The sequence below is a fragment of the Piliocolobus tephrosceles genome, chromosome 9 (assembly GCF_002776525.5).
Source record: "Piliocolobus tephrosceles isolate RC106 chromosome 9, ASM277652v3, whole genome shotgun sequence".
In the NCBI taxonomy this organism is placed as follows: Eukaryota; Metazoa; Chordata; class Mammalia; order Primates; family Cercopithecidae; genus Piliocolobus; species Piliocolobus tephrosceles.
This window is the reverse complement of record NC_045442.1, coordinates 103,377,353-103,396,950: the sequence shown is the minus strand read 5'-3', so window position 1 is coordinate 103,396,950 and position 19,598 is coordinate 103,377,353. Positions and strand designations below refer to the sequence as shown.

General features: G+C 40.4%; 1 protein-coding gene across 4 annotated transcripts in view; it reads right to left on the bottom strand.

Annotated features, from left to right (window-relative positions):
* The window catches only part of MPP7 (membrane palmitoylated protein 7), a 254,323-nt gene that overhangs the window by 17,285 nt on the left and 217,440 nt on the right, over positions 1-19,598 (bottom strand). For all 4 annotated transcript variants that reach the window (XM_023194630.3, XM_023194629.3, XM_023194632.3 and 1 more), the window contains one exon: positions 16,240-16,410. In XM_023194630.3, coding sequence (XP_023050398.1) covers positions 16,240-16,410 — 171 coding nt within the window. The remainder of the gene's footprint in view (positions 1-16,239; positions 16,411-19,598) is intronic.

Sequence of the window (19,598 nt, the reverse complement as noted above, 5' to 3'; positions counted from 1 at the left end):
AAAAAAAAAAAAAAAGAATATTTAAGTATTACCAAATAATAAGCTACCCACAAGAGCCTAAAAAATATGTTCACCTAAGAAAATTCAATTGCACAATGCAGACAGTGATAATGTCAATTTTAAATGTTTTTTAAGTGTTAATAAAACAAAATCTTTCACCCTGACTTTATGTGGGATAAAGTTATGCATTTTATATCTGCTAAACAATCAGCCACATTTACATGTGCTGAGACCTTTTCCTGCACTATAGACTTCCTTAAGCATTTGAAAACTTGCATAGACCTTACACACTTTACTCAATCAATGTATACACACTGGACACCGATAAGGAGCAAGGCATATAGTAGATTCTGTGGACAACAGTAGATGCTAAGTGGACTCTGATCTTAAGGAAAGTCACTGGTTAATTATGAGTCTGGGGCCAGAAAAACAAAAAACAAAGAGCAGTTTCAAATATGAGTCTGAAATCAAAAGTTAGATGGGCATAAGCCCACCCTTTCCAGCATTGCTCTCCACCTAAAAGCTTTTCACAATGCTGCCATTCTCACAATTAACGGATGGTGTGGCTCAGCAGGTGACGCAAGCTACAGGACCACACTGCCCTCAGGTACAGTCCCGTCTCTTCCCATCTGCTATGCCTTCACCTTGGTGATACTGGAAGGGAAAGCCAGGGGCGTAGTTAGATTTCATTTTAATTCTAAAAGTGTGCATGTTCCCTCTCCTTCTTGGGCGGAATGAATGAGAACTGAGAACTCGTGCACAGTGCCCAGCACAGCATCCAGGTACCTGACTGTTCACTGCCTTGCCTATGTCTTCTTCCACCCTGAGGAGGTCACAGGTGACTTTGAAAGAATAAGGTTTTACACCACAAAATGGAGAACATGCAGGTGTAAAGAGAAGTAAGGTGGGCATCCCAGGTGGAGGGAAAAGGACGAGCAAAGACGAAGAGGGGGAAGTGGGGGACTGTGCTGTTCTTGCCCTAATGCCATTTCCAGTTCCCTGACCCTTCATAAAAACACCTGTCTCCAGGTGGTCATTCACTACCACCTTCAACCTTTCTCCACACTGCTGTCCGGTATCAATTCTCTGGCAACTTTCCCTTGTTCTCTAAGACAGCAACTCTCAATTCTCCCTCTTATAATAAATACGCCATAATATCCCATTTATATCCTGAAATGGAATTAATTGCTAACATAACTTACCAATATAATTCTCCCTTCCAAATTAATACATTGCCCTAACTAAAAATAATATCTGAAAGCGAGAAAAAATAATTTATAATAAAGCAATATGTATTTCAATATGTAAATGCTTGGCATGACTAGAGCAGAAAATCTAACCAAGTCAGAGGTTTGCACCTACTTATAATAAATAAGTTTGGATTTAAAAGATCAGGAGCTATTCTGCACAAGAAAGAACAGGAAAACAAAAGCCCAGCGGCACAGGTAAATCCAGGAATAAGAACTAGTGTTTGGATAAAACCACAGATCAGACTTCCTTGAGTATGATAAGGAAAGAGGGAAACAACTAAGGATAGCATGTCAAGGCTATTGAAGTGAAAACAACACAAATGACTTGGGTTTACCCAAAAGTAGTATACGGGGCCTGGCGCGGTGGCTCACACCTATAATCCCAACATTTCGGGAGGCCGAGGTGGGCAGATCACTTGAGGTCAGGAGTTTGAGACCAACCTGGCCAACATGGTGAAACCTTGTCTCTACTAAAAATACATAACTGAGCTGGGTGTGTCAGTGGGCACCTGTAGTCCCAGCTACTCGGGAGGCTGAGTCAGGAGAATTGCTTGAACCCGGCAGGCAGAGGTTGCAGTGAGCTGAGATCATGCCATTGTGATCCAGCCTGGGTGACAGAGTGAGACTCTGTCACAAAAAAAAAAAAAAAAAAAAAAAATGCAAATAGAGTGTCCTAGCCTGCCTTGTCCCTCAAGATAACCAGAACTACAGGAAGGGATGTAAATTCACTATTTCCTTAGGAGATCTCAGCTCTGGAGTGATTCCTAGGGTGTGAGACACTTTGCCAAGTGAGAGTCTAGTGTTTCCTTTCTTATTCTTAAACACCTTTCCTAACTACAAAAAAATAAATAAATTAATTAACTCTCTAGGGAAAAAAAACTAGGTATATTTGAATTAGTGGGAAAAAATATGCCATCTCTAATGTGATATCCTTAAATTTTGACTATATTTGATTTTGGGCCTAGGTTATAAGTTTATAATCTAACCCTTACAAGCAAGCTCACTTCACTCTACACTGGTGGAGTGTACACCCATGTAGGGTGCCAAGAACTTTCAGAGGCAAATGACTTTATTTGGAAAATTTTCCCTAAATTACGTTATTCTCGGTCATCGTCTTCAAAGGTAGAAGTATCCTTCAAAGAAAGGTTAAAAATAAAGACATAATTTCAATCCTTCTTACTGCAAAATTGTCCAGTGGTCCTACAAACAGCATTTTTGCAGTCAGGCCCTTGGATCCATTCTGCCATTCCCACTGGAGAAGCTCTAGAGTCTCCCCTGGACTTTAAAAGACCACAGCTCAGATGCACCATCCTGTCCTGTATCCTCCTTCTAGGGTTAGGCCTAAGTTCACAACATTTTTAGTTGGCTGGTTGGTATTTGGAATACAAAATCTACTTACATTCCAAGCAATTCAGGGATGCAAACCAAGTTAGATTTATTCGTATGCCTCTGCAATAGGATAGTTTCATTTACCCCTTCAATAAAGAAATTTCTATCACAATTGGTGAAATACACTTACATGTGCATATGTAAGTAGATGGTTCTGTAGCTCGTTTCCAGCTGAGCTTGCTAATGATAAAGCGCAGAAGAGAACAGAATCTAAACAGCCCGTCTTTAAACCACAGACAACAAACTGTGGCATAAGGATGATGAGGACATAGTGAGTTCTTTTCACATGACAGGCATGTGTGACACGGTTCACATACACTGTTACTCATCCTCAAAACATCCCTGCAAGAAAGGTATCATTATCCTCATTTTACAGATGAGAACACTGAGACAATGAAAGGTGAGGTAATTTCCCAAAGGTCACACATCTGGCATGTGGCTTAGCTGGTATTCAAAAGCCTGTCTGTCTAACTCGAAAGTCTGCATTCTTTCCACTCTACCGATGATCTTATCAAAAGAATATGCCGGTAAAACATGAACTCGGGTAGCTGTTGCTCTGCTGTCTGTTTACGGTTGTGAATTGGAACTTCAAGGACTCTCTCATCCCCAGTCCATGCAATCCACACTTCGTGATGACTAATTATGCTCCTGGAGTAGGCAGAGACACAGGCTACAAAAAGTGGCAGACGTCAAATCTGGTTATCTCAAAGCTCTCTGTGCAGAATCTCTGAGAAGTCTAATATAAACTGAATGAGGGTGATGTGCAGAACAGGCCTGGACCACAGACACTGGGTGCCTCTGTTAGGATTCTCAATTCAGGACTGAGGAAAATCAAACACAAAGATGGTATATGTAAGTAAAAGCCAAAAGGCACATTAAAAGTGATTTTGTAGCTTATTAACCTGAAATTCAGGCAGTGAACTAAAGTTGGTGGGTCTCCTAGCTTTGAAAAGAAAATAGAAGAATGTTTATAGCCAAACCAGAATTGTAAGCAAGTAAGTATCTGCTTCATTTAAAAAATATTTCACAAGAATTTATAAAACCATGTTGGAAAGGAAGAATAAAGCTGTGTGTATCAATTTGTTTTGGGTGAAGGTCTTGGGAAAAATGTGTGTCAATTGGATAATTAACATAATTAGAAAAGCATAATACTATTTCAAATTCCTTTTTATGCATTTAATTAGTAACTCCTTATTGAAAGTAGGCAAATTTTGTTGTATGGTTTTATAAAAAGTTTCATTCATTTTAACCAAAGTAATGTAGCCCATTTAAAGTGTCGATAAAATGTTAATAAAATTTCTATTTAAGATTGTACATTTAAGAAAACAGTCATTGTTAACTACATGCAAAGATTCTTTTATGTTTATCTTAAAAAGGTTAAAACAACTATATCAAATTCTCAGCTTTAATTTACATGGAAGAAGGTAGACATATATGACACCTTTTCCCCAAATGATCTTGAAATTGGTTAACATTATTGCCTCAGTTCATGTAATGTAATTATGAGATGTAGGGTATTTTCATTCTGTTCTGTTTCCGATTTTCTTTTTATTCCCCAAATATGTTTATGTGTTTATGATTTGTAACAAATGTTTATGTACAAAAAACAAAAAGTGTATTTTGATTAGAATGCTGGCACAGTATACTTTCAAAATTAATTCATAGTTGATGCATACAAGTTTTTCATTCTGTCAACACGGTCCCCCCAAATAATCTACTTTTTGAATCTGATACAGACATGTACCACTAAAAAAACAAAAAAAAACAAGCCAGGTGCAGCAGTTTGCACCTGTAATCCCAGTTACTTGGGAGGCTGAGACAGGAAGATCACTTGAGGCTAGGAGTTTGAGCCCAGCCTGGGCAACATAGCAAGATCCTCTCTAAAAAGCAAAACAAAAACAAACAAACAAAAAAATAAAACAAAGCTAAATGAGTAGAAAAAGATTTGAGGCAATAACATCAGTGCCTAGAAGAGCACCCAAAACCATACAAGCACTGAAAAAATGATTTGAAATACGAGGTATGATGTTCCTATACTGACAAAAAAAAAAAAAAAAAAAAAAAGCCTGTTAATGGCCATGCCCTCAGGCATTGTGTTTTGAACCTTCAACTCTTTACTTATTTACGTGTTAGTGCGCATTCTGTGCGAATGAATAAACATTTACTTGAACAGCAATATGTATTACTATTGTGAACATAATTACTGAAATCAATGAAATGTGGTATATATGTATATTTTAAATGACAGTCATAAAGAATAAGCATATGGATGGGCGTAAGCCTATCACTCAGGGAGGCCAAAGCGGGCGGATCACCTGAGGTCAGGAGTTCCAGACCAGGTTGGCCAACATGGTGAAACTCCATCTCCACCAAAAATTTAAAAATTAGCCAGGTATGGTGGGGGGTGCCTGTAATCCCAGCAGGAGAATGGCTCAAACCCAGGAGGCAGAGGTTGCAGTGAGCCAAGATTGCACCACTGCACTCCAGCCTGGGCGACTGAGCAAGACTCCATCTAGGAAAAAAAAGAGAGAGAGAGAGAGAATAACCATAAAATATTTTTTATATTCTAAATGTCCAACATAAAATTTAAGTATAATTTTTCTTAAGGCTGATGACTATCAAATTGGTTTTAATAATTTAAATATGGATGGGTGGTACCTTACACATGAAAAGACAATCTGCTGAAAATGAATGTTCATGATAGGTGAGAGAAGAAAAGAGAGAAACAGGTAGGTGGAGATTAACCAAATTAATTTCAGCACACTACATATTCACATAACAGCCATACTGCATTAATGATAAAAGCCATTCTTATTTGGATTGATGTCTAATATTTGGATTAATGTCAAATATTAAATTAGATATTGGAGAGACGTGTTGTTCTGATCAAGTACTGTTCACTTTTGCCATTGATTTGTACATATTGGCACAAACATTAAAATGGCAGATCATGGCTGGGCACGGTGGCCCACACCTGTAATCCTAGCACTTTGGGAGGCCAAGGTGGGCAGATTGCCTGAGCTCAGGAGTTCGAGACCAGCCTGGGAAACATGCTGAAACCCTGTCTCTACTAAAATACAAAAAATTAGCCAGGTGGGGTGGTGTGTGCCTGTAGTCCCAGCTACTAGGGAGGCTGAGGTAGGAGAATTGCTTGAACTCAGGAGGTGGAGGTTGCAGTGAGCCGAGATCGCGCCACTGCACTCCAGCCTAGGTGACAGAGGGAGACTCCATCTCCATAAAAAATGAATAATAAAATAAAATAAAATGGCATATCATGAGGTAAGTACAAAATGGAGACCGCTTTTACCTCTGGTGTACCTGTACTACTTCACAGGAAAGTTCGTTCCACAGCTCCCCCCAAACATTTTGATGCTATTGCCTAGATCTGTTACTCTTACTACCCTGATAAAAATATCAGAATTACTGGAGTCTGCAATAAGTATGCAGATTGCTTTTTGTTAACTGAAAAAAAACACACTTATTCATTTGATTTACTGCAAGACGAATCCAAGGAAATCTTTAGGTATTTGTGACATCAGACACCTGTTATTAAAGGATATCTACTTATCACATTGTAGCACCACTATTTTGTTGTTCTAAGCATAAAATGAAAAAAAAAAAAACATGTTATTATATTTGGCCTATAATCTTAGAATGATATTAGTGATCTGGATTTCTGTGTTTGAGAGTGACAAATCTGTCTGTAAAACTAAAGCTCACTTGGAATTGAACTATATAAAAAGTACAGCAACTTAGAAGTTTGTAACAAGCTCTGACTTGGGTTCAGATTTCCTTTCTTCTGTGCTTTTATAATAGGAGAAAAGTATTATCAATAAAGCATTGATTTATATGAGAGAAAGAGAAAGAAAGTGAAAAAGAGGAAGGAAGGGAAGGGAAGGGAGGGGAGGGAAGGGAAGGGAAGGGAAAGGAAGGGAAAGGAAGGGAGGAGGGGGGAGGAGGGGAGAGGAGGGGAGAGGAGGGGTGGGGAGGGGAGGGGAGGGGAGGGGAGGGGAGGAGAGGAGAGGGGGAAGGAAGGAAAAGAAAAGAAAAGAAAAAAGGAGTGGGAAGCTTATTGAAACAGCACCTTTTTTTTCCCACGCAACTATTTACCCTATGCTTATATAGACTGACTAAAATACTCATCTCACTCTACTTCAAAACTATGACAAGAGTGCAATAAAAACAAGAGGTCAAAATAAAATAATCCCTGGGTGTTCTGTAGCTAAGTAGAAGGGGGCATGGGGAACTACCTTACTTCAGAGTTTGCTCAGAATGGGGCCACCAAGACCCCAATTCAAAATCTATCCTGTCCATGTCCCCAGCTCTCCATCCCCTTATCCCATTCCACTCTACTTTCTTCCATAGACGTATCGCCCTCTAACAACTATACAAGGGATTTTATTATTTATTACTAATTTATTATAAATATGGTTTTGGTCCATCTTCTCCCATTAGAACATAAATGGCACAAGAGCAAAAATGCGTGTGTGCTCAGAACAGTGCCTGGCATAGCTGGTATACCGTAAAACTCAGCTGAATGAACAGATTTGTGATTTATGCCCAGAAATGAAGTCGGAAAATAAATATTTAAGATTGACCAATGGCATAAAAAGCCAACTGTGATTCCAATAAAGATCACATTTACCTTTTACATACAAGGGTTTTAATTTTAAATCCATCACATTCTCATGAATTTCATTATGACTTTCAGTTTTACAGTTATCTATATAAAATCCTCCAGAGCCAACTCTAATTCCTCCAAGCCTTCCATCAAAGTGCAACAAAAGATTTGAGAATTCTAATAAACACACTAACACTCACATTTAGTTTCAAGCACTTACTTTTCGCTCTGCTTTATGTGGGAGGCTTTGTGTTGTGCTACAGTTTTATGGAAAAATAATGACAGTCTTATAATAAATGCCTGTTTATTCAAATTACCTCTACAAGCAGTCTTTGGGCAGCATATAAGATTTAGCACAAAGGAGGGCAGAATAGTGCTGAAATGCTCAAGCTAAAAATGTGAAATATACAGAAAGATTTATTATTAGTTTCTCTTGTACCTCCTAGCCAGACAGAACAAGTCGCGAACTGTCTGAATATCCACAAGATGAATTTTTGCTCTTGTTTTGGCTTAAACCATGAAGTGTTTTAGTTGCTTTTTAACACCCAAGTCTTCTCCCTGCTCCCTCCCTCACCTATGCACACATTATTTGACTTTATTACTTTACTTTTCAAAAAGTTGGGTTTCACTGAAGATAAGACTTGTCATGTAGGAAAATGTACTAAAAGCCTGACACTTGGTTTCAACATACTTTCTAGAAAATACTTGTAAATGCAGAAGGAAATTTAACGGAAACTGTCACTGAGATGTTTTGGTGGCTAAAATGAGGCTTAAGAATAATACATTTTCAAAATGAAGACAAAATTAAATACTTCTGATCACGGCTTGAAGTCCTCTATTGTTGTATTTTTGCCATGGTAACAACTTGGTCTATTATATTTCTTCATCATTAAATAAAAGAATAAAACCCATATAGCATTATGATAATATAGAAAATAATATTTTGTATTTCCTCAACAATATTTATGAAACAGTTTCAAAGCAAATGTCTCTTTTCCCAAAGGCTTTGAAAACACTGGGTAAAAAAAAATATCATTATTATTATTATTATTATTATTTTTGAGACAGTCTTGCTCTGTCACTCAGTGGCACAATCTCGGCTCACTGCAACCTCCAACTCCCAAGGTTCAAGTGACTCTCCTGCCTCAGACTCCTGAGTACCTGGGACTACAGGTGCCTGCCACCACATCCGGCTAATTTTTGTATTTTTAGTAGAGATGGGGGTTTCACCATGTTGGCCAGGCTGGTCTTGAACTCCTGACCTCAGGTGATCCACCCACCTCAGCCTGCCAAAAAGTGCTGGGATTACAGGCGTGAGCCACTGCACCCAGCCAAAAATTATTTCCAAGGAGGACTACTTCACTTACACTCTTTCCATCTTCCTATACATATACACACTGTAGGAGCCAAGGAAATAAATTCCTATGTATACAATGATTTTATAATCATAAACTAAACAGTAAACAGTTAATTCAGGAATAACCCAGAATTTCCAAAATTTGTGTTCATGGCTTCATTACCTATTTTAGATTATAAACTTCTAGATAATCTAGTAAGTGTTTTGAACACTGAGGTTTAAAACCAGCAGAAGCCTACTGATATTTGTACGTTTCATGTTTATCTTATTATTATGTTTAGTTAATAGGTAAGTCCTCCTCCTCCTCCTTCTTCTTCTCCTCCTCCTCCTCCTCCCTCCTTCCTCCTCCTTCTTTGTCCTTCCTCCTCCTCCTCCTCCTCCTTTTTCTGGACTCTGTTGCCCAGCCCAGAATGTGCAGTGGTATAACCATAGCTCACTGTAATCTCTAACTCACAGACTCAAGCAATCCTCCCATCTCAGCTTCCTAAGCAACTGGAACTACAGGCACACACCACCAAGCCTGGCTTATTTTACTTTATTTTATTTTATTTTATTTTATTTTATTTTATTTTATTTTTATTTTTTGTAAAGATAGAGTCTCACTATGTTGCCCAGACTGGTCTCGAACTCTTGGCCTCCAGCACTCTTCCTGCCTCAACCTCCCAAAGCGCTGGGAATTCAGGTGTGAGCCACTGGTCTCTTTTATCATTTTTACAGATGAGGTTTCACTATGCCTGGGCTGGTCTTTAACTCCTGGGCTCAAGTGATCCGCCTGCCTCAGTCTCCCAAGCAGCTGAGACCACAGGCATGCACCACTATGCTGGTCAATAAATATTTCTTATTAAAACCATACCAGGTGCCAGGAATTGGCCTACGTCTTTGCACAGATTATTTTGTTTAACCCTCAAAACAAACCTAGAAAGTAGGTGTTTCTATTATCTTAAATTTTCAGATGAATAACTGAAGCCCATAGAAAATTTGAATTGTTCCCATGTCGTGTGACTACCAAAGGGCGTCACAGGACTGGAAGGCAGCCATCTTGTCCCAGAGGCCCATCTCTCATCTTCTACACTATCCTGCCTCACAGGATATAAAGAGATGGGGATTTCTCCACGTAACAGGCTCTAAGCTTCTGATACTTCCAATGTGCCATACACATAAGCTGAAAGGGTTTCTGAGCAAGGAATACAAAGCAAAAGCAAATTAACAGGGAATACTTCTGAAGGACAGTTACATAAACCTGCTTTGGCTGCCACCAGATCCCACTGTGCAGTGTTGTGCTGTACACAGGCCACAGTGGGTAGAGGTGGAATGTTCTGTTAACGACACCAGGGGGCTGAAATGTCCAAGCCTCCACCTGCACAGGCATTCTTGATTCTGGAAAGTCTCTAGATCTTTTCTTCAGTAGAACTATTACTAAGAAGTTTGCATTAATATACCATGCTTACATGACTTGCTTCCTCTTTTTTTTTTTTTTTTTTTTTCGAGATGGAGCTTCGCTCTTGTTCCCCAAGCTGGAGTACACTGGCATGATCTTAGCTCACTGTAACCTCTGCCTTCCAGGTTCAAGCGAGTCTCCTGCCTCAGCCTCCTGAGTAGCTGGGATTACAGGTGCCCGACACCACACCTGGCTAATTTTTGTATTTTTAGTAGAGACATAGTTTCACCATGTTGGCCAGGCTGGTCTCGAATTCCTGACCTCAAGTGATCCGCCTGCCTTGGCCTCCCAGAGTGCTGGGATTGCAGGCTTCGGCCACCACACCCAGCCCTCCCTCTATTTTTCATATGGAGACACAGGAAATACTATTTGCCTGAAGAGAAAATGTGATCTAATATGACAAAAAGAATAAAATGAATATTCTCCATTAAGTCTGTTCTGTTATAATCCAATTGTTAACAGATTTAAGAAATACTGCCTTATACCAGTAATAGATCCAAAACAGGAAAAGAATGTGTTGGGCCTAAAGAGTTTCAGATAAAGTTAATTTTCCTAGAGGAATTTCAGACTAAAGGCTAATAATCATAACAAATCTGTGGATCCAAACAGACAAACCAAAACCTGAAATACCGCGAGCAAATCCTGAACAGCAGAAAGATTAAGAGGAAACCAAAAGTTTCTAAGCCATGATTATAAGGCATACACGAGAAAGCACAAAACTGAAATACAACGCCAAGAAAAGTAGAAAATCAAAATAAATGGCAGCCAATTCACAATCACTAACCAAAGAGGGCAATGGCAACTGAACCCCTTCAAACAGAGCAACAAGGCTTCTCCCTGTGTGCACAGCACCAGACCTCACAGCATCTGCATCTGAACCAGCAGCAGTAGGCGAAAAGCAAAATTCACCCTAATTAATCAGGCCAGCAGCAACAGCATCACCTGGGAGCTTGTTAGAAATGCAGGCTCTCTGGCCCCACCCCAGGCTACCAGATCAGAAACTGCATCTTAACAAGACCCCCAGGTGACCAGGATGCATGTTAAATCTGACAAGCCCTAGAATAGGGTCTGGAGGTCAGAGGGGAAGGGCAGGAGCTCCTCCCTCTGTATATTCTCCAAGACTACCTCTATCTATGGCAATCAAAAAACTATTGAGAGACAGTCTCTGAACTCTGAAGGCAGTACACAGATCATGAACATAACCTTTCCTGGTAAATGGAAGACTTATCCCCAGGTTGACCATGGGAAATGTGAACAAATTAGAGAGGGAAAGACCAGGAAAATCAGCACCCCCTTTGTTGAAAAATTTTAAGCAGCAAGACCGTGAAATAGTAATGACAGTTGCAGTAAGGAACCCTGCCTGGACAGTGTGCAGAATTACTGTGTGGGGAAGAGCGAGGTGAGCCCACCAAGCCTGCTGAACTGACCTCAGGATACCTACATTGGAAACTCGAGTCATAGACGTGGGCAGGATTCAAGTGAACACAAACGCTTTCACTGGACTCACATCTAAACTTTCACAAAGTAAGGAGGTATCTCTCAGGAAAATGAATGACCAGTCCTTAAAGAGATTTAAAAAAAAAAAAAGTAAGATATTTAGATCCAGCACAGAGTGTCACGTACTGCCCTAATTTTAAGATTGGACGTCTTAAAATTATATGTGCCATAAATAAAATAAGTAATAAAAAATAATAATATGTGCCATATTCCACAGTAAGATAAGAAGTAGGGTTCTGGTGTCCACCTGCTAGGATCTGAATCAGCTCTGTAACCTAACAGCTGCAGAATCTTAGACAAGTTACCTACTTCTTTCTGTGCTTCAATTTCTTCATCTGTATAACAGGGAATAATAAAAGTATTTACCATATAGTCACGAGGAGGACTGAAGGAAATAATACACGCACAGCCCTCAGTTACTGTTATTACATAGCATGGAGGAAGAACAGGACTCTCTTAAAAACAAGTTAAAATTTAAAAACTTGCTTGAGACTATTTGAAAGGCGTTGGGAACAGCAGAGGGTAATGAAACATGGCAGTTAGATCTTAGTAGCAGAGAAACCTAAGAAGTTCAAACAGATATTTTGGTTGTCACTGAAGCAATGCAATTAATTATTTACCTAACACCTGGAAATCTCTAGCGAATGAGGAAGCACTCACTGGCAGAAGCACATATCAAAGGAAATATAAATGTTCTCTGACTGTGCCACTTGGGAGCATCAGCATTTAGCATCTCCAGTTTAGGACTATGTTAAGGGTAAAACCCCTGTTAGAAGACAAAGGGGAAATCTCTGAGAATCAGGAATCAAACTTAAGGAATTTCAAACAGGAGACAGAAACAGCAGTCATTGCAATAGAATTGATATCACAGGGCTAGAAAAAAAGGCTTTAGGATTCTGCTGGGAATGAAAAAATAAAGTGAGAAAAGTGAGGGGACCAACCCAAATGCCTGTCACTGACAGACTGGATAAAGACAACGTGGCACATATACACCATGGAATACTATGCAGCCATAAAAAAGGATGAGTTCATGTCCTTTGCAGGGACATGGATGAAGCTGGAAACCATCATTCTCAGCAAACTAACACAGGAACAGAAAACCAAACGCCGCATGTTCTCACTCGTAAGTGGGAGTTGAACAATGAGAACACATAGACACAGAGAGGGGAACATCACACACCAGGGCCTGTGTGATAGGGGCAAGGGGAAGGAGAGCATTAGGACAAATACCTAATCCATGCAGGGCTTAAAACCTAGATGTCGGGTTGATGGGTGCAGCAAACCACCATATGGCACATGTACACCTATGTAATAAACCTGCATGCTCTGTACATGTATCCCAGAATTGAAAGGAAAGGAAAGGAAGAAAGAAAGAAAGAAGAGAAAACAAAAAAAGAAAAAAGCAAAGCACTTGGCCCCAAAACAGAGTCCACATTCAGTTCAGAATTTGGGTACCAGGAACCCAAAGGCCAAAGGGAAAACAGGGCAACTGAAGTGCGTACAATTAAATTAATCTCTTTACTGATGATTTTGGCCAGATGAATTTTAGTTCTATCAGTCATCATGGATCTGGACAATTAGCATTCAAAGAGAGGAGAAGCGAAAATACATTAGGTATATGATTTTTGGCTGACGATGGAATGTGGTGATATATAATTCTGGGAGCACTGTTTTGCTTCAAAAGGTAGCTGGAATGATGCTGTGATATTCTTTTGTCCCGATGACCCTTTCAACTGCTGACCAGTAGGGCTGGGGTTCCATTACACAGTTTTGAGGAGGTTGATTAAGGCACACCCATGAAGAAAGGCCAAGTTGTGTCAGAGGAGTTTAAAGCTTCAGAGAGTTCTAGACCCACGATGGTGGGGAAAGCTCACCAGAGCCTATGCCCCGCTGAATACAGCCCAAAACTCTGGACAGTGCACAAAAGGCAACAACCTGGGGACTCTGATGGCAAAAATAAAACCAGGCAGAGTGTAGATGGAGTCAAATCTGGAGAGGTGGCCTCCAAGATAATGAAGTTTCCCATTTTATTTTTCCCTCTTGCTATAGTCTCAATGTTTGTCCCCCCAAATTACATGTTGAAATTTGATCCCAGCATTGGAAGTGGGGCCCAAGGAGAGATGTTTGGGTCGTAAGAGCAGATCCCTCATGAATAGATTAACACCCTCCCTGGGGTGAGGCAGTGAGGGAGTTTTCACTCTATTCATCCCCCAAGAAAGCTGGTTGTTAAAAAGAGCCTGACATCCCACCACTCCTGCTCCCTCTATCTCCATGTGATCTCTGCACACACAGGCTTCCCTTTGCCTTCCACCACGAGTCAAAGCAGCGTGAGACCCTCACCACATGCCCAGATTTCCAGCTATTAGAACCGTGAGCCGAACAAATCATTTTTCTTTATGAATTACCCAATCTCAGGTATTCCTTTATAGCAACACACAACAGACTAACACATGTCTTTTCTTTTCTTTTTTTTTTTTAAATTAGAGAATCTTGCTCCGTTGCCCAGGCTGGAGTACCACTGTGCAATCTCAGCTCACTGCAACCTCCGCCTCCCAGGTTCAAGCAATTCTTGTGCCTCAACTTCCCAAGTAGCTGGGACTACAGGTGCCTGCCACTACACCTGACTAATTTTTATATTATTAGTAGAGACAGGGTCTTGCCATGTTGGGCAGGCTGGTCTTGAACTCCTGACATCAGGTGATCCTCCTGGCTGAGCCTCCCAAAGCGCTGGGATTACAGGCATTAGCCACCGTGCCCAGCCTCATTGCCATTTTATTACATGTCTCTCCCCTTGGCTGAGGAGAAGAGGCGACAGGCACAGAAGAGATGTTGCTGTGATCTGTGCTGGTGAAGGAGGCGGCACAGAAGGGACAGTGGGGTGGCAGAGGAGCAGGAGGTCTCAGGTAGCCCCAGTGAGCTGGGAAAGGCATGTTCTCTCATTGGCACACCTCTATAAGGATGAGAAGTAGGGCACTGCAAGCTATAAATAAATTCCTCCTCCTCCCCTGCGAGAAGGCTCAGTATAAATGGATTAGGAGATGTGGACATCATTAATAAAGGAAATTTTGAATTTCTTTTAAGTATGTGAATATGTGTTTCAAAATAACGCCAACAATCTTAATATGTAATGATGCTAGTGTTCATTTCCAGGACCTACAGACGTGAGAAACTGCATCATTTCCCACGAGTCACCCACCACCTCTCAATGAACAGCATGGGTTGTAACCTTTCAAAGGACTCCATCTTACCAAGTCGGGGTAATTCTCAGCTTCTCCATTGATTTTCCTTTCCATAAGTATCATCATGAGTTTATAAAAGAACAATCGACAAGAGTGATATGGTTTGACTCTGTGTCCCCACCCAAATCTCATGTTGAACTGTAACTGGGAGAGGGACCTGGTGGGAGGTAGCCAGATCACAGAGGTGGATTTCCCCCATGCTGTTCCCATAATAATGAGTTCTCACGAGATTGATGGTTTAAAAGCGTGTGGCACGTCCCCGTCGCTCTCACTCTCTCTCCCCTGCTGTCATGTGAAACCCACACCTGTTTTCCCTTCACCGTCTGTCACGATTGTTAAGTTTCCTGAGGGCTCCCAGTCATGCTTCCTGTATAGCCTGTGGAACTGTGAGTCAATTAAACCTCTTTTCTTCATAAATTACCCAGTCTCATGTAATTATAGCAGTGTGAGAATGTACTGATACAAAGAGACACCATGCTCTTCTACTCCAAAACTTTTCTAAAATCATTGGCTTTGATCCTGGAAGTTTAAATATCTCTCACTACGTTTTTAAAGAAATGCATTGAGGATGAAATGAAGATACATGGAGCTTGTGGCTGTTCACACCTGTGAAGGGTGCACAAGATAGATGCTAGGATGCAAACCTGAGTCAAGGCAACTGATGTTTGTGAAAATACCCCAATTCCTTTATTAACTACCTTTTTATTTTGAGACGGAGTCTCGCTCTGTCACCCAGGATGGAGTGCAGTGGTGCAATCTTGGCTCACTGCAACCTCCACCTCCCAGGTTCAAGTGATTCTCCTGTCTCAGCCTCCTGAGTAGCTGAGACTACAGGACTATGCCACCATGCCTGGCTAATTTTTGTATTTTTGTAGAGATGGGGCTTCACCATGTTGGCCAAGCTGGTCTCAAACTCCTGACCTCAAGTGATCCTCCCGTGTTGGCCTCCCAAAGTACTGGGATTAAAGGTGTGAGCCACTGCATCCAGCCAATTATCAACTTTAAAGCGACTCTGCTGACTCTCTAGCTTGAAATATCCTAGAACTCTGCTGTAATACTTTATTTTGGTGAAGGTCTCAATGCCATCTGAAGCTTGTCCCATGCTGCTGCCTCAAAATGCTTTGAAACGAACTTGCATTGTGTTCAAAAATATTCATTTCTATTATTTAATTGCCCTGATGTATGCTTCATATATTACAACAGTGTTTGCTATCCCCACTTGACAAAGGTTCCACTAAAATGACAGTACCATTCTTCAGAGATGCCTTAAAAGTCTCTGCAGATCAATTAAGTAAAAAAAAAATGAAGATTTTGTTTCAGAGACAAGATAAAAGTGTTCAAGAGGAGGAGATTTTTAGCTGGAAAACTTCAAGTATGATTCACTTTGAAGAGAAATTCTTACTAGCTCACTGATTTCCTCAGAATTACACACAGAAACAAGCACTTACCAACCAAGACAACAAGCCTGTATTTCTCATTAGTTTGTCGCCGATACGGTGTCACTTCTTCATACGTGGGCACGTCAGCTGTGTCGTACTGATCACTCTTCTTGCATTCATACATGGATTTATTTGTTTTCTTATCTTTTCTACTAAGACGAAAACTTCTTCTAAAACCAGCTGCAAATATCAAAATAAATATATTTTTAGTAACATGAACCAAAAACAAAACCCTCAAAAAACAAAAATAAAAAACCCTCAGAGTTGGGTTGGATTTTATTTATGATAATATTGGTTTACTGAAGTAAAACCCTAATGTTTTAGAGACAGGGTCTCACTCTGTTGCCCAACCTGGAGAGCAGTGGCGCCATCATAGATCACTGCAGTGTTCAACTCCTGGGCTCGAGCAATCCTCCTGCCTCAGACTCCCAGGCAGCTGGGACTACAGGCACACGTTGCCATGCCTGGCTAATTTTTAAAATATTTTGCAGAGACAGGGTCTTGCTATGTTGCCTAGGCTGCTCTTGAATTTCTGGCCTCAAGTAATCCCCCCACTTTAGCTTCCCAAAGTGTTGGGATTACAGGTATGAGCCACTGTGCCCGGCCTATTTCATCATAATATTGTTAGAATGTATTCAGTAAGAAAAAAATAATAGTACACAATTTTATTGAAACAATAACTTAGAATTAATATTTATTTATGTAGTTATAATAATGTAAATTTTATTTGGTTTAAACAATAGAGAGCTCTGTTGAAAAATCATTGAGTAAAATAACTGTATAATAAAGCAAAATAAGTCAGAAGTCATAATTTATCAAGAACTGATTGATATGAAAAACACGTTTGATATGAAAAAGCTAAAAACACTGTAAAAGCATTTTAAATGTAAACAAGTTCTCTCATTCATGAACATTAACAAAGTTTCTATTACATCCTAAGCATAACCTAACAATGTACCCATGGCACAGGCAGCATCTATTGTTAAACAAGAAGAGAACTAAATTAGGGAGTGTGTCGTGTAGTGTATGCTTATGTGTCAGTCAGGCTGACAGAAGAAGGCTCACTCACTCAACAATTAGTTGGTTTTCAGCAAGTCAGTTAGCTTTAACTGGACTCCAGAGGATGGAATAAATGCTCAAGCCTCAGGTTCTCTTCTCTAATGGAAATTCTATGGTTTCATAATGTGACTGACACATATGAAATTAAATAGAGCCAGGCGCGGTGGCTCATACCCATAATCCCAGCACTTTGGGAAGCCAAGGAGGGTAGATCGCTTGAGCCCAGGAGTTTAAGACCAGCTGGGGCAACACGGAGAAACCCCATCTCTACTAAAAAGACAAAAAAGTTAGCTAAGCCTGGTGGTGCACACCTATAATCTCAGCTACTCGGGAGGCTGAGACAGGAGAATCTCTTGAACTCAAGAGACAGAGTTTGCAGTGAGCCATGATCGTACCACTGCACTCTAGCCTAGGTGACAGAGTAAGACTCCATCTCAAAAACAAAACAAAACAAAAAACCCTTATATATATTTTATATCAGCTGCAAAGTTAGAAATAAAATACAAGTACATTTTAAAGGTATAAAAATAAATTCTCTTCAAAAAGAATATTCATCAACTTTGATAACTAGATAACTTTTTTTTTTTTTTTGAGATGGAGTTTTGCTCTTGTCACCCAGGCTAGAGTGCAATGGCACAATCTCAGCTCACTGCAACCTCTGCCTCCTGGGTTCAAGTGATTCTCCTGCCTCAGTTTCCTGAGTAGCTGGGATTACAGGCACACACCACCACACCCAGCTAACTTTTGTATTTTCAGTAGAGACGGGGTTTCACCACATTGGCCAGGCTCATCTCGAACTTCTGACCTCAGGTAATCTGCCCTTCTCAGCCTTCCAAACTGCTGAGATTACAGCCATGAGCCACCATGCCCAGCCATTATAAACAGAGGTATTTTGTAACAAAATGAAAAAAATGTAACAACTAATTTGTGTGGATTTTAGGGAATAGAGTCAGCTGTCTGCATCTGTGGGTTCCATTCATGTGGATTTAACCAATTATGGACTGAAATTTTTTTAACTGCATCTCTCTTGAACATGTATTGAATGTTATTTCATCTGTATTGAGACTTTTGTCCCTGTCATTATTCCCTAAACAATAGAGTATAACAACAATTTACATAGCATTTACAGTGTATTAGGTATTACAAGTAATCTAGAGATGATTTAAAGTATACAGGAGGATGCGCATAGGTTACATGCAAGCACATATTTTATATCAGGGGCTTGAGCATCTGCAGATTTTAGTATCCAAGGGGTCTTGGAACCAATCTCCCATGGATATCATAGGATGATTGCATAAAGGACATGAATAATTGTTACCATTGGGTTTAAGAAATTAACAGGATTCGGCCGGGCGCGGTGGCTCAAGCCTGTAATCCCAGCACTTTGGGAGGCTGAGACGGGCGGATCACGAGGTCAGGAGATCGAGACCATCCTGGCTAACACGGTGAAACCCCGTCTCTACTAAAAATATAAAAACTAGCTGGGCGAGGTGGCGGGCGCCTGTAGTCTCAGCTACTCGGGAGGCTGAGGCAGGAGAATGGCGTAAACCCGGGAGGCGGAGCTTGCAGTGAGCTGAGATCCAGCCACTGCACTCCAGTCCGGGCGACAGAGCAAGACTCCGCCTCAAAAACTGGATTGCAAAAAAAAAAAAAAAATAACAGGATTCAAAATGAAGGAAAAGTGAAACAACTACCAATGCTAACAATGGCTTTATGTGACTCACCTTATGGATTCAGAGTTTAATAAAAATCAATCAAGATATTAAGGACAGAGTGACTAAAGTTCATCCGATAACATGTTTCTGTGGCCCTCTAAGAGTCACTCTGATTTTGAGAAGATATTTGAATTGAGAGACAAGGTTGTTTATAAAGGATCTAAAACAAGGAAGACAGTTGTTTTAAAGCTCCTTTACAAAGGTAAAGAGGAGAAGAGAACAGGACAAGTTGTAAACACATGGTTATCTTATAAGACAGAGATGACATCCAAGGGAAGCTAGAAGGTAAATGCATCCCTCTGGCCCTAGGATGAGAAAAAGAGGTGGGATTCTAAAATCACACGTGCAGAGAGGATTCAAACTTCTATGAAAAGTGCCAGAGAAAAAGCTGTCTATTACTCTTTGTTCATCTTGTTTTCTAGGTTATAGGGAAAGTTTCATAGAATCCAGAAAAGGGACCCTTTCTTTTTTTTTTTTTTTTAGACAGGGTCTGCCTCTGTTGACCAGGCTGGAGTGCAGTGGCACGATCTTGGTTCTCTGAAACCTCTGCCTCCGAGGCTCAAGCCATCTTCCCACCTCAGCCCCCTGAGTAGC